The sequence below is a fragment of the Aptenodytes forsteri genome, unplaced genomic scaffold (genome assembly GCF_000699145.1).
Source record: "Aptenodytes forsteri isolate BGI_AS27 unplaced genomic scaffold, ASM69914v1 Scaffold92, whole genome shotgun sequence".
Lineage (NCBI taxonomy): Eukaryota > Metazoa > Chordata > Aves > Sphenisciformes > Spheniscidae > Aptenodytes > Aptenodytes forsteri.
The window spans coordinates 184,390-197,049 of NW_008794581.1; the positions used below are offsets into that span (position 1 = coordinate 184,390).

At 40.4% G+C, this 12,660-nt stretch overlaps 1 protein-coding gene across 1 annotated transcript in view; it reads right to left on the reverse strand.

The window, feature by feature from the left end:
• Nucleotides 1-2,628: 2,628 nt before the first annotated feature.
• MTX3 (metaxin 3) overlaps nucleotides 2,629-12,660 on the reverse strand; it is a 10,707-nt gene continuing 675 nt past the window's right edge. The window contains exons 2-9 of the mRNA XM_009272536.2: nucleotides 12,287-12,408; nucleotides 10,630-10,706; nucleotides 8,989-9,081; nucleotides 7,736-7,918; nucleotides 7,512-7,588; nucleotides 6,482-6,639; nucleotides 5,979-6,067; nucleotides 2,629-4,538 (exon numbers count right to left, since the gene is read on the reverse strand). Coding sequence (XP_009270811.1) covers nucleotides 4,428-4,538; nucleotides 5,979-6,067; nucleotides 6,482-6,639; nucleotides 7,512-7,588; nucleotides 7,736-7,918; nucleotides 8,989-9,081; nucleotides 10,630-10,706; nucleotides 12,287-12,408 — 910 coding nt within the window. The 3' untranslated portion in view covers nucleotides 2,629-4,427. The remainder of the gene's footprint in view (nucleotides 4,539-5,978; nucleotides 6,068-6,481; nucleotides 6,640-7,511; nucleotides 7,589-7,735; nucleotides 7,919-8,988; nucleotides 9,082-10,629; nucleotides 10,707-12,286; nucleotides 12,409-12,660) is intronic.

Genomic DNA, 12,660 nt, shown 5'->3' on the forward strand with positions numbered 1-12,660 from the left:
CTGAGTTGGTGCAAAAACTCACCTGCCTTCCTGGCAGCTACCTCTGATACGGAGCTCTGCTCCAGAACAGGCTGCCCCCGGCCCTCCCCATTGCTGGGCAGGTCTCCTAGTGCAAGGAGGACACCAGTATAGTGGGGCTTGGCTTCTGCCCTGCTGCCCAGGCGAGGACACAAGGTACTGTAAGAGCATTAAGCCCCACATCGTCGTCATCCCTGCATGGCTGGGTCTCAGATGCAGAACAGCAGTGCTGCTGGGAGGCCTGTATGCCAGACACCATGCACCTGGCAAGTGGCTGGGCCGGGGGAATAGCTTCTCACCCAGAAACCTGCCTATGCTCAGCCACTTCTCACCTTCCCCAGCAGGGACTAGCACTCCCAAGCTCTGCAAGCAAAGCTGCCCCATGGGTGCTCCCTCACCTGCTTCAGGGGCAAAATGCTTCATGAGCTGAAGCTGCTTAAAGCTGTTCAGCAGGCATACACCTGGCAGCTCCCAACAACGTGGGCCAGAGCATCCGTGGTGGCTAAAATGCCTGGACCAGCCGGGTGGAGGAGAGTGGCTTTTCCACTGGCACAGTTAGGGCTGAACGAGGACAGTGGCCAGATGCCAAGTGGAAAGCTCTGGGCTGTGTGCTTTGGTATTTGACCATCTCAATGCTCTGCGCGGCTCTTTAATACCCCCTGCTGTGCTGAACGGCCTGATCCTGCACCAGTGCTCTAGCAAGTGCATCAAAATCCACCACCTCCCTCACTGGCACTGGTTAGCACCAAGTGGGATTATGGAGCATGTTACTGAATCAGTCTAACCACTAACAACAGACTAAAATGATTTGTGAAACTGGACATTTGTACTGTGAAACAGTACATTTTTTTATGCAGTGTCTTGTTAGTCAACACAATCTTTAAGTATGTTAGGGATTGGACAACTTGTTGCCAACAGCACAGACCAGCCAGATTTGAGCTACAGTGTAGTTTGTCAGGCTAACGTAAAAAGCTGGTCTGCCTTTCTATATGAAAAAAAAAAAAAGCACTATGAATGGTTCCTACTGCAATGCCGAGAATAATACCAAGCAAGAGAGGAAACCTACTCAAGTGAGTCTGGAAACCGTTATAACCAGGAATCAAATACAGTTAGGTGTTTTTCTTAGTGGAGTGCTAAGCTACATTAGCAAAAGCGATGTGACTTCACCAGTGTGTCAGTGTATATAGAAGCCTAACGTAACAATATTTTCAGAGGGGGGAAAAGACATTTTTAAAGCTATCTTGGAAATGTTAAATAGGCTATATTTGTAGCAATTCATTCATAACATTTTTCACCTTATTTCTTCAGAAAATAAGTTCTTCAGGAACTCTACATGTTCCTACCACCAGCTGACAGAAAGACACAGAACAGCCCTAAAGATATCTACACATATGCTTTCACCGCAAGACTGCCTGGGAGCAGCGGTGTTAAATTTGCAACCTGCCGGAGCAGCTCACCCCACTTGCAATTGGCAGCCTCCTCCACAAGGGAAAGCGTGGCAGGCCGGATGAGTTGCTCTAGAGGTAATAATCTGTTCCCAGCCACCACCTTCCAGGGGGAGAGCAGGAAGGAGGATGCCCACCAGCTGCCCTGGTAGCAGCAAGACCAGAGGTATATCCTGCACTTGCATGTTGTAGGCGCATGCTCAAAAAGCCCAGTATTTCGAGACTGCAGAGCTGCAGCATGTACAACATGCTCTGCACAGGAAGCAGGTTGCATACAATGGTTTCACAGCCCCACCACTGCTGCTTGGCCAGAAGGGCTGACCCCTTTGTTTGCGGACCACCTGCAACCTCAAGTGGTGGAGGAAAAGCCAACCACCACAGCAGGTTTTCACTCCATAGCTGAGGTAGGTAGCTTTACATTCAGCAGGCACACACATTTTCAGGACTCAATTCACTTCGCAATTTTAGGTATCTACTTTAATGAGATAATCGCACCCAGACACCATCTTTCTCCACTAGCCAGAGAAGGAGCTTTGACTATTTCAGATGCAGATAGCTACAGTTACTCGAACTGATCCCACCCTGGACATTGTTAACTGCCCAGCTTCAAAACTCAGGCACACAAAATATGCCAGTAAACTAATGGGAAAGTCTGAGTTGTCAGGCCAGAGATGACACTTTCCACATAACGGAGTTTGGTTTTGAATTCACCTTGGATAAAAGGTAAAAAAAGGAAGGCAGTGCATGACTGCGCAACCTCACTGGTTGTCTGGGATGGTGTGCACTACTGCAGGCAATGTTTGCTGTGATCTCTAGCCCTGTTGTCCTCTGCCATCCTGTGAATGAAGTTACTCGGGCATTGGTTTGTCAAAATTTTGCTGTCACACAGCCCAAGGCTCACGTTTAGTAAGATTAGAAAACCTGTGCTTCCCCATTGCCCCGTTCCCAAAAGCGGTTGTGTTGACAGAAAGGATTGGTACTGAAGAGTTGTGATTAAAATTTAAAATCTGACCTCATAGATATGCTAAATTGTTCCAATTTCTTGTTCTAGCAGTCAGCAGCTTTTATTTCTTCTTTTACAGGCAAGATAAACCTTTTCACAAGGAAAAAGAAAAATGTTCAAAAAACCTGACATAATTTCTGTAAAAAAGGCTACCAAAACTCCACTAAAAATCTGAAATTTTAATTTTGGAACAATGACCTTTTTACAAAGAGATTTTAAAGATTGAGTGTACATATTCACAAAAGCAACAAACTAAGGCATAATCTCCATAGCTATGTTTATAAATTAAAGACTTTGAAAAGCCATGTGACTTGATCTCATTTAAACTTTGTCAAGATACAGGCAGTAAAAATTCTAAACATTTCACTTACTTTTACATGTAGTGGACTGTTGGCTTATACAATTATCATGAGTATGAGCTAGATTAATTTCAAATCACTGAAACAAATACTCTAGTAAGAGGATGAAGTTTAAACATTATTTTAAAGTGCTCATTAGAAACCCAAGATTTAAATTATAATTAAGGAATGTTAAAGATACCACGTTCCTTACATATCGAGTCTGAAAGTACAATATGTACACAATCTACAGTCTTGTCTGTATAAATAGGAAATAATTTATCTATATATCTCCAATGTGACTAGTAGCTGAAGGGAAGGTGAAAGACTATTTCGATTTGGCCAGAAAAAGATAGTAAAACAGAACAGTCATCCCATACATACAGCCATTGGAATTCTGTTTCCCAAGTGCTGCCATTTTGGCCAATCTCCTTGACTAGTTCTCTTTACACCCACTCATGAAGCATCTGCCGATACGTTGCCAGCAGAGAATTACAGCATCTCTCTTGTAATGGAATTGCTTGGGTCTCCAGAACTGGCAAGAGGAAACGTAATGAGACAGAAGTCCCTTAATTAAACAGAAGAAATATGCGCTTCAATGCACTACAGTTCGCAGAGATAAGAGAACTCTGAACTAGACTGTCAAACAACAAAAATTTGGACGTTTTTCATTTTAGTTTTTGAATTAACTGTAGTGCTTATAAAAAAAATAAGACAAAACTAATTAAGAGGCATCCGTGACAAATTTAAAAGCCTGTATCAGCTTTCTTATAAAGCCCTAACCAGTTCCTTTCAGTCCGCAGACACAGTATGCTTGCTAGTCAAGTCTCTTGTCCTGACAGGAGCTAATCAAACCTCTCTGTCTCACTACCAGTCCTCTGTGATTTTGACTTAACAGTTTTGCAGCATGTGATTACCCTGTGCACAGGTTAAGCCTGTTTCACACAGGACTAATACCAGGTACCTGTGAAATGTTAGTATTATACATCATTGTACTCCCCACAGCACACACACTTTTCAACAATCCACCTCAAAGTACAACGTGACAAGCTTTCAAGAATACAAACAACCTTAAAACGCAAGACCCAAGAGTGTTCATGAAAGTACGATAAAAAATATTTATAAACCTCCTTTCATTGCTTTTCATTTCCCAGCTGCCATGAAGGGCAACATTTCATTTTTTTCCCAGTCTTTTCATCAATTTTGCAACCGGACTTTGTAATTTTCAGACAGATACAAGAGTATACTCACTCACATATAGTAACACGATTGCAGTAAAATCAAAAGCCACAAAATAAAATAATGGTGAACATTCTGTAAGTGGAATTTTAACTTTTGGTCAACATTTCTGCTAGGCTAAAGGCAAAAATATGCTGTACAAAATCACTTTAACATCTGCTGGAATAGGCCTCGTTCACTTTAGCCTCAGCTTAGTGTGTGGTCAGCCTGAACTATGCAATTTCTTAAAAGAACAGGTAGATAGGAGATTGTAAAGGTATATTTCTTCCCTACTTGTACCCATTAGCAGATTCTTCCCTTGCAAAACGACATTCATGTGAAAAAAATTGCTGCGATGCTCAGAAAAGTTGAAGGCAAACACATGTGTATGGGCAACAAAAGCTGTCAGGGTGACAAACGATTCAATGGACTGCTTTCTTCTCCACCTGCAGCAAGCTTGAGTGTTGTTAGCTTTCGAGGGGGATGCTGAGGACTCTTACGAAGGTTGTCGTCCATCTGCAGAGAAATAATGAGAGCCGGATCTGGCAAACAGTAGAATATAGATTATACAATTAGTCTATTTGTCAGGGCTGCCATCATTAATGCTGGTTTGGGGTATTTTTTTTTACCCTGTTATTTCAGGCCCAGCCAAAACTGATGCCTTGGTTCCTTTCCACTCCCAAATATCTGCTTGTGTTAGAGCGGCTATTCATTCCATTAGCATATGGTGCATCAAACCCAGGGCAAATAGGCGTGCTTCTGCTCAAATCATTTCATCAAGATTACTGAAGAAAGCAACATTGTTACCTTCTAAGCGGTCAAAGTTTCAATTTTGTACAATAGCCAAACACTGCTAGAAAGCAGATCTGAAGTCAAACTGCTAACATCAAGGGATGCTTTTGCACGTTCAGCACCTTGCAAGAACAAATCTTTATCAAATTAGAAATATTCTGGAGGTGCTGGGTGAATTTAGATTAGTTACAGATTTCAGAAAGTATTTAACAAAGAACTTGTGATAAGACCTTTTCAAAGACGGGTTAAAATTAATGTCTGAATATAAAGATTTTACATTTTAATAGGAAATCGATCTAATGCCCTGTGCGTAATGTGGTATCAAAAATAGTCTAGTTACTACAGAACAAACAGAATAAACAGAATCACAGAAGACAGCACAGGCAACATCACCAGAGGTTGTCTAGTCCATCCCATTTCCTCAAGGTAGGATCAAGCTTTACCTAAATCATGCCCGACAAATGTCTTTGAAGCCTATTCTTTAAAATTTCCACAGCCGCACTCCAATACCACGAAGAGGAGATACAATCAACACCTAATGCTACAGAAGCTGATCATAATTAATGATCTATTTCATACACTGATCTTTTTCAGGAAGAATTGCCTTCTACCCTTCCATTTAAAGCATTCTGTCTTCATCAGAAGACTAATTCTTCAAAAGTATTTTTCACATAAGTTGTATAGCTTCTGATAGGTGCTGACTGACAGCCTTGGAAATAAAGAATATAAAGAAATAAAAGCTAGACATAAAACAAGCAGGAGAAACTGACTATAGGTTAGTGACTACAGCATTCAGGTGGGAGCAATGAGAGCTGGCGATTGGTCTTAACTTGCAGGACCATTTCTGAGTTTTGATCAATACATTTGCCCCCTCCTTTGCTGGAACATACACTTGCAGAAAGACACCCTTCTTTTGTTGGTATGCGCACTTGCAAGACAATGTTCTTTTGATTGTAATAAAAATACTTTTTACGTACAAGGCTTCATTAATTATTCCTTTCAAATGACATAATATTCTTCCTGCCTCTCTACACAAAGTAACTCACTAGAAAAGAAGCAATTAAAATAAAATCTCCATTGCACAGTTTCAGTTGCCATGCAAGAGTATCTGTGACCAAGTAACCACAATGAAACAGCAAAATTAGAGACTGAAGCAAAAGTAACCTTTTCAATCAAGTTGGATTCCTTATTTACAAGCTGTGTGAGTTTCTGCAGATTAGCATCTGCTGTATCCTGTCCAGCCGGAGAATGGCCTGGAGAGTGAAGGTAGAAAGATGAAGAGTGAAAAGGTATTTACAAAAGCTTTTAAATCCTTAAAAAATAAACCCACATTGGAGAGCAAGCTCATGCAGTATTTTTAGCCTAGGAAGAATTTAAGTGGAAAAGCCATTCCACGTGAGAAAAACAGAAGCACTAAGCATGAGCCATAGCATAGATACAGGTGCATTTTGCCAATGCTTGACAGTCTAAAACTGAGTATTAACCCTTGCTTTTAATTTTAAATTCCTTCTGCACAGCTTTGCAAGTTTCTCTACCTCATTTCCCCACAGAAGCTCCAGCATAAACTACATAAAATCCAATTTTGCCTTGGCTCACAGATGGAAACCTGGAGTCCTAACCCAAACAAGACTATTCATGACAAAAAGGGGAGAAGAAACACAGCTTACCTGAGACAGTTAACCTGAAGTAGCAAGTTAAAACATCATCACAGAATCGACACAGATTGGGAAGCTGTTTCAAATGCTCTTGTAATTGTACTCTGGGGAAACACACTTTATAAATCGGTGCAAGGAAACCAAACACAAAGGCATCCAAGGTAGTAGGCCTGAAAAGAGTGACAAAACAAAACAAAACGCCAAAGTGACTGAGGTGATACATTAAGACCTTTACAACGTAACCGTTTTCTGTGTATGTCAAACACAACTCAGGACAGAACATAGCTCTTCTGGCATTCCATCTTTTCCTATCAATCTGGTAAACGCTTTGTACGGACTATTGACTGATTTCAGCACCTCTGAACTAGAGGCATGCTGGCAAGCTGAAACAGTAACTTCAGCATTAAAATCCAGTCATGCTGTCACATACACTGATAAACAAGCCACTCTAAAACACGTTTCTGGCACCACAAAAGCCAAGCTGTATGCCAGGGGACCAGGATCCTCTCTCATGAAGTGGTCTGACTTCAGTGGCTAAAGGAACAAATCATCCTTTTTAGGACCTGTTGGCGCTATGTCGTTGGCAATATCTGCTTCCTGCTCTGTGCACATACCACAGGAAAAGGAGTGTTCCCGCACCTACACCCTCCTCCCGTGAAGGCAGTGGTAACACCTCAGGCTTAAAGCGTTTTTTCTACATACAAGCACAGGAGGTGACACTCAGTGGCTAGAAAAGCATTCTTTAGTGCTACGCTAACACATCAAGCATCCCACATTTTCTTAGTAGCTGTGAGCAGCATCTGCATCTCTGTGGAAAAATGCAGGATAAGGGAGACACCGCATTGCCTTAGTCCAAAGATCTCATTTGTGCCCTGTTTGCTCATTCAGATTTATCTGAAAAGCAGAGTGTGAGACATGAAACTACTGTGCAGCACTTTTAACGTTCTGGCAGGTTAAAAAAAAAAGTTTAAGTGTTCACAGAGTCATGTGGTACCTGTTTTATAAGTCATTTAAAAAAAAAAAAAAAAAAAATCACACTCACGTATCTCCAAAGAAAAACTGAGATGTTCCCAATCTCTTCGACAGGAGATTTAGGCACTCCTTGGCATCCCTGTATATCTGATGAGACACAAGACTGTCTAAGAGCCCTAGGTGTAGTAAGGCTAGTATGCGCAGCATTGTTCATCATTTGACAGTGTGCTAGACTGTTTCAGTTCTTGTCTTTGACAGCACCAACTTAACAATTCTTTACTACACAACACATACCTGTGCTTCCACTTCAGTGAGACTGTAGAGTGGAGGCCCTCCCCTGGTCAGCAAGATCCTGTTCAGCGCTTCCCTGGACATCTTTCCAGGCAAATACAAACTCAGTGGGAAGGGAATCCTTGAGGCAAACCATGGCTTTGTCACACTGCAGTAATTTTCAGCCTCAACCCAGAAAGTGTGCAGCTGTATCAACATAAGGAAGAGTAGGACTGGAATTTGAGTAAGAGTAGTAGACATCTCTTAAAAGTTTGCTGTGCAAGATCTCTGTCAGAGAAGCAGAAGCACCAGGAATTACTGTAATTTAAGGCAATCAGGCTCCACAAAGGATTATACTAATTCTTTGAGTGTAGTAGTATATAATTAAGGCAACAGCTGCTTTCCACCTAAAGAAAAACAACAAAGCTATTACATGGACCTATGTACACATTATTTTTTTATATATATTTATTTTTATATAATTACATACGCACTTATGTTTATGCATATGTATATATATACACACACAGAGAGCACATAGAAAATATATTACAAAAAAAGTTGCAGATGTACAGGATCAGGTTGGAACTTTTTAGAATTTTTTTTTAAATTTTATATAAATCTTAAAATAAAAGATATTATGAATGTTGAATTCAAAACCTTGCGGGACAGCTGAAGAGGTTAGCCTATGATATCATCTGGTCAGAATATTTTTTCCTGTACAAACTGAAGCCAAAGTCATTCAAGAGATCCAGTGTCTGGGGATTTTTATAGCTCTAACATACTACACTAAAAATTGGTGAGGGCGTGTGGCCATGTGTTATTTAGAACTGAAAAATGAAACTACTGATGGGTATTTTAATTTCTCAAAAGTTCTAACTGAACAGTTCAAAAGGCTTTCAGAGTTGTGCACCCCACATCAGACATACACATTTTACTCAAAGCTTTTTCAAAAGAATCAAATGAAACAAAAAACGGCCAGAATAAGCTGTTTTCAGGATACTGTTTCCCAAAAAGTATCTAAAAGAAAAAACATGCATAGGTGCCCTTTTAAAATGTCTTTCATAAATTCATTATTACTCATTCACACGCCACAAACACACACTTCTTTCCTTTTCAAAAGTTGCTAGGCAGTATTTCCAAAATTGGACTAACAAAGCAAATACATTCAAGCCAGGACTATGGCTGAGAGACTTTAATGTCTCTCATGTTGGGCACCTCTTGTAGCATTCAATTCCAAAAATCCTGACCGTTATAAAGTATTTCCCAATACTTACCAGAGCAGGAAGCAGTATCTCTTCAAGTAGTGCAATATATGCCAGTGTATCAGCTCCTTGTTTTGCAGACAATTCATAATCAGCATTATATTTCTATGAATTAAAAAAAAATACTTACTACAAATAGTGTTACACAGAACTTTCCAAAAATGTGATCAATGCAACCTAAAGCTGCTTCAAACTTAACAGCTATCAAGTTAGTAAATATAACAACATTTTGCGGGACAGAAAGCATGCGCTCACTGGAATTTCTTTACTTCTTCAGGCCAGCTATGTCAAACTTCCTTGCACCTCCATTTTTCACTTTCCCATTGTTAGATTTTTGGGCCCTCCTATTCCCAAAATAGCTCATGTCTCCGTACCATTGCTTTCCAAGCAACTGTCCAGTGATACAGAGGCAATTTTTCAGTACTTAGGGCTGTAGCAAACTTCTGTCAAGTCCCCATCTTTATTTCTGAAGAAGCATCTCGCACTTCAGCTGGTGTAAGCATAACAAAGGCAAGCATTCCCATCTTTTGCTTTTAATTACCATTCGAAAAGTTTAGAAATTGGATGCTAACAATATAAGGGACCAAATGCACAGCTAAATTAATGCAGTTACAGCTGACTGAGCTTTTAGTTCTTACACTAGATCCTTTTAAGGTACATTAAAAGGGTTGATAATTTTTTTGGGGGGAGAGGAGATTCGCTTTATTAATTTAGAAACAAAGGGTTAGTGTTGACCCTTGTTTTTAGATATCTAAAAAGCAAGCATATTATTGTTATACTTTAACTCAAAGAGGTTTTTTTTTTTCCCAGCTTTAAGGAATCTTTGGTATTCAAATGGCTATGAAACTTCTAAATTTTAAAACAACTGTCTAAAATCCCATCTCAAATGCACAGTTTTCAGATTCTGGTTTTCTCCGCCCAAAGACTTAAAGCTTCACTAACATGGCATTCATCAGATAATCTTCTTGACTAGGCAGGGACTGAATTTCTAATGTAAAAGCAGAATGCTGGGCTGGAGGGCCATCTTAAGAAATAAAAAGATGATGCCATGCTTTATTAGACATCTTTATAGTTTGTGAAAAGAAATCGTATAGCTTTATTCTTTGTGAATAGAACATTAATATGTGCAAAAGGCAAGCAAGAGTTGACTATGCAATAACATGATGCGCATCAAGAAATGCTTGCAGACATTTTTATGCTACAAGCTACAGAAAAACTACATAGATTAAAACCAATGCTGTATGCATTATACTTCAAGAAAGAGCACTGGGAGACGATTACCCATTTAAGCAGTTAAAACCACACTTTCCAAACTGTGATATCCTAGGTCTGCAAAGCCATAATGACATTTAAAGTGTTATAATTAAGAGCAGGGTGCTCAGTGAGAAACTGCTCAATTAAGGCCAGCCTCCTGTCCTTTTCAATGAACAGTTTTCTCATGCCTATTTTTAAAATCTTTCACATGACTAACAATCAAACTTTCAAACAATCTGTTATCCACCATTTTGCAATTCTCATGCATGTATGAAAAACAGGAAAGCACTGGGTCTGAACTTCAGAGTTCCAGGTTTTCAGAAGCCTGTATCAATGTATACAGGGGACATGTAGAGTCACTACAAGGCAGAGAAAACAAATCTTTTGAAAGAGACCTACCTGCTTTCTTAAGAAGTTTAGTATTCTTGCTGGCTGAGAAATAACAATGTCTTTTGATATCAGGACTGGTACATCTCCTAGAAGGCATAAATAATACAGTCAACAATTTATATGGATGAGTTCTAACATAACTAGAAAGCAGTCACTTCATCTACTTTCCTTTTCTCCATAGCACGCTCTGATCTTCCTAACACGTACACATAAACTAAGCTTTACATAGCAGGGAAGTTCCACCAAGGTCACAAATATATTTAGTGTACTGTGGCCTTCACTAATAACAATACATAAAAAAGGGCCCACATCAAATCAGACTGAAGCCAATGTTTTCTGCTAGGTATCTGATACTTTGAGAACCAGGCTACTTGTCTGGATCTCAGATGTTCATCTTAAGACAAAAATTCCAACTCAGTCCAGCTGCCCTCTCAACTCATTTACCTCTGGGCCTCTCCTTCCTTCTACTCCAATTTTTCCCTGCCCTTCCCCTCCAAATCCATTTTAACCACCTGTTTTCTCTAGCCTTGCTACAACCACTGCCCAAGCTACCACTGTATAACCATGAACTATTCCAGAACCAAATAATTCCCTTTTGCCAGAAGCTTACTGGTCAGCCTTTACTCACCAGATTGCAGGATCAAAGACTAGAGTGTAAAATCTCTGTAACAGGGGCTATCTTATAGCATGTTCACAACATAACTGCCACAGTAAGCCCAACATGACTGTGCTGCTACATACTATTAAAGTATCAATTATCAGCAACACTTCCTATTTGGATTTCTTTTTTTGTATGGATTTAATGTATTTTGGCTATGAAGAAAGCCACTGAACTTTTGGCAAGTATACGCAGCTAGTTCTTGGTATTTTCTGCTAACAGAAAACAATACACTGAAAAGCAAGAGTCAAAGGTGCAGCTTCTGTGTCAATACAGCAATGCCTAAACTGATGACATGGTAAGTGTAAATGACACAGTACTTTAACCCTGCAGTGATTTTACCTCTCTGGAACACATAAAGACAATAACCTAAATGCTGAGCAAACAGATAATCAATGAGTAGAAGTATCCAACACGAAGAAGTCCCCTCTGACACCTTATCTTTGACTTCTCTGGCAACTAGGTTGTTAGTCACCTTTTCAGAGTCAACCTCTCTAACGCAGCACAGTACTAAACATCCCAGGTGGTGCAAGCTATACTCTTTGAGGCTCACATTCCACTTCCAACTGTACCATCCCATTAAATTATGTATAATTAAAGAACACTATTTCCATACACAAGTCTAATTACTATCATTATAAATATGCAAAGTGCAAAAAGCTTAAAAATTTGCTTTCACTATACCATCAATTTAGACTGCCTGACAGAAACAGGTATGTACTTGGCACCACTGTTTTGTTGACCATCCACTGCTTCACCCATACATGTTTTAATAAAGTGTCCTTTGAGGCACTTTACTTATGCCTTCCATTATTTTATTCCCACAAATTCATCACACTTGATCGTGTAAAGTCATTTATCGATGTATGGTGAAAGCAGATAGCCTTCACTGGGGCAGGTTACACTCATGAACACAAAACCAAAGCAAACTCAGAAACAACGCAGAAACTGGAACCCACGTTTATAATATGGCCATGATTAAAAGAATAAAAAACACAAAAAAGGTACCTTTCGGAGCTCTCCAAGAGCTATTTATAGTATTCACTGTCAGGGGAGCACCAGAGAATTTGGCATAAGCCTGCAATAAAGATTGCGGGGAAAAAAGTCCGGTCAGTACGTGTAAGAAGAGTCTAAGATAGCACTTTAAAAGTTGTTTTAAACAGCTTCGGGCACTGACTGCGCCGCATTTGCTTTTAGTCGGTCTTCAGTACCCCAATGCGTTTCTAGGAAATGCCGCCCGTTAAGGCAGCGGCCAGGCAGCGCCCGGTAAGGCACAACACCCTCACAAAGGGCAGCAGCCCTGCCCGCGACTCCGCGGGGGAGGGACGCAACGGTCCGCGCCGAGGCGGCTCCCTGTGGAGAAAGAGCCAGGGGCCGCGCCG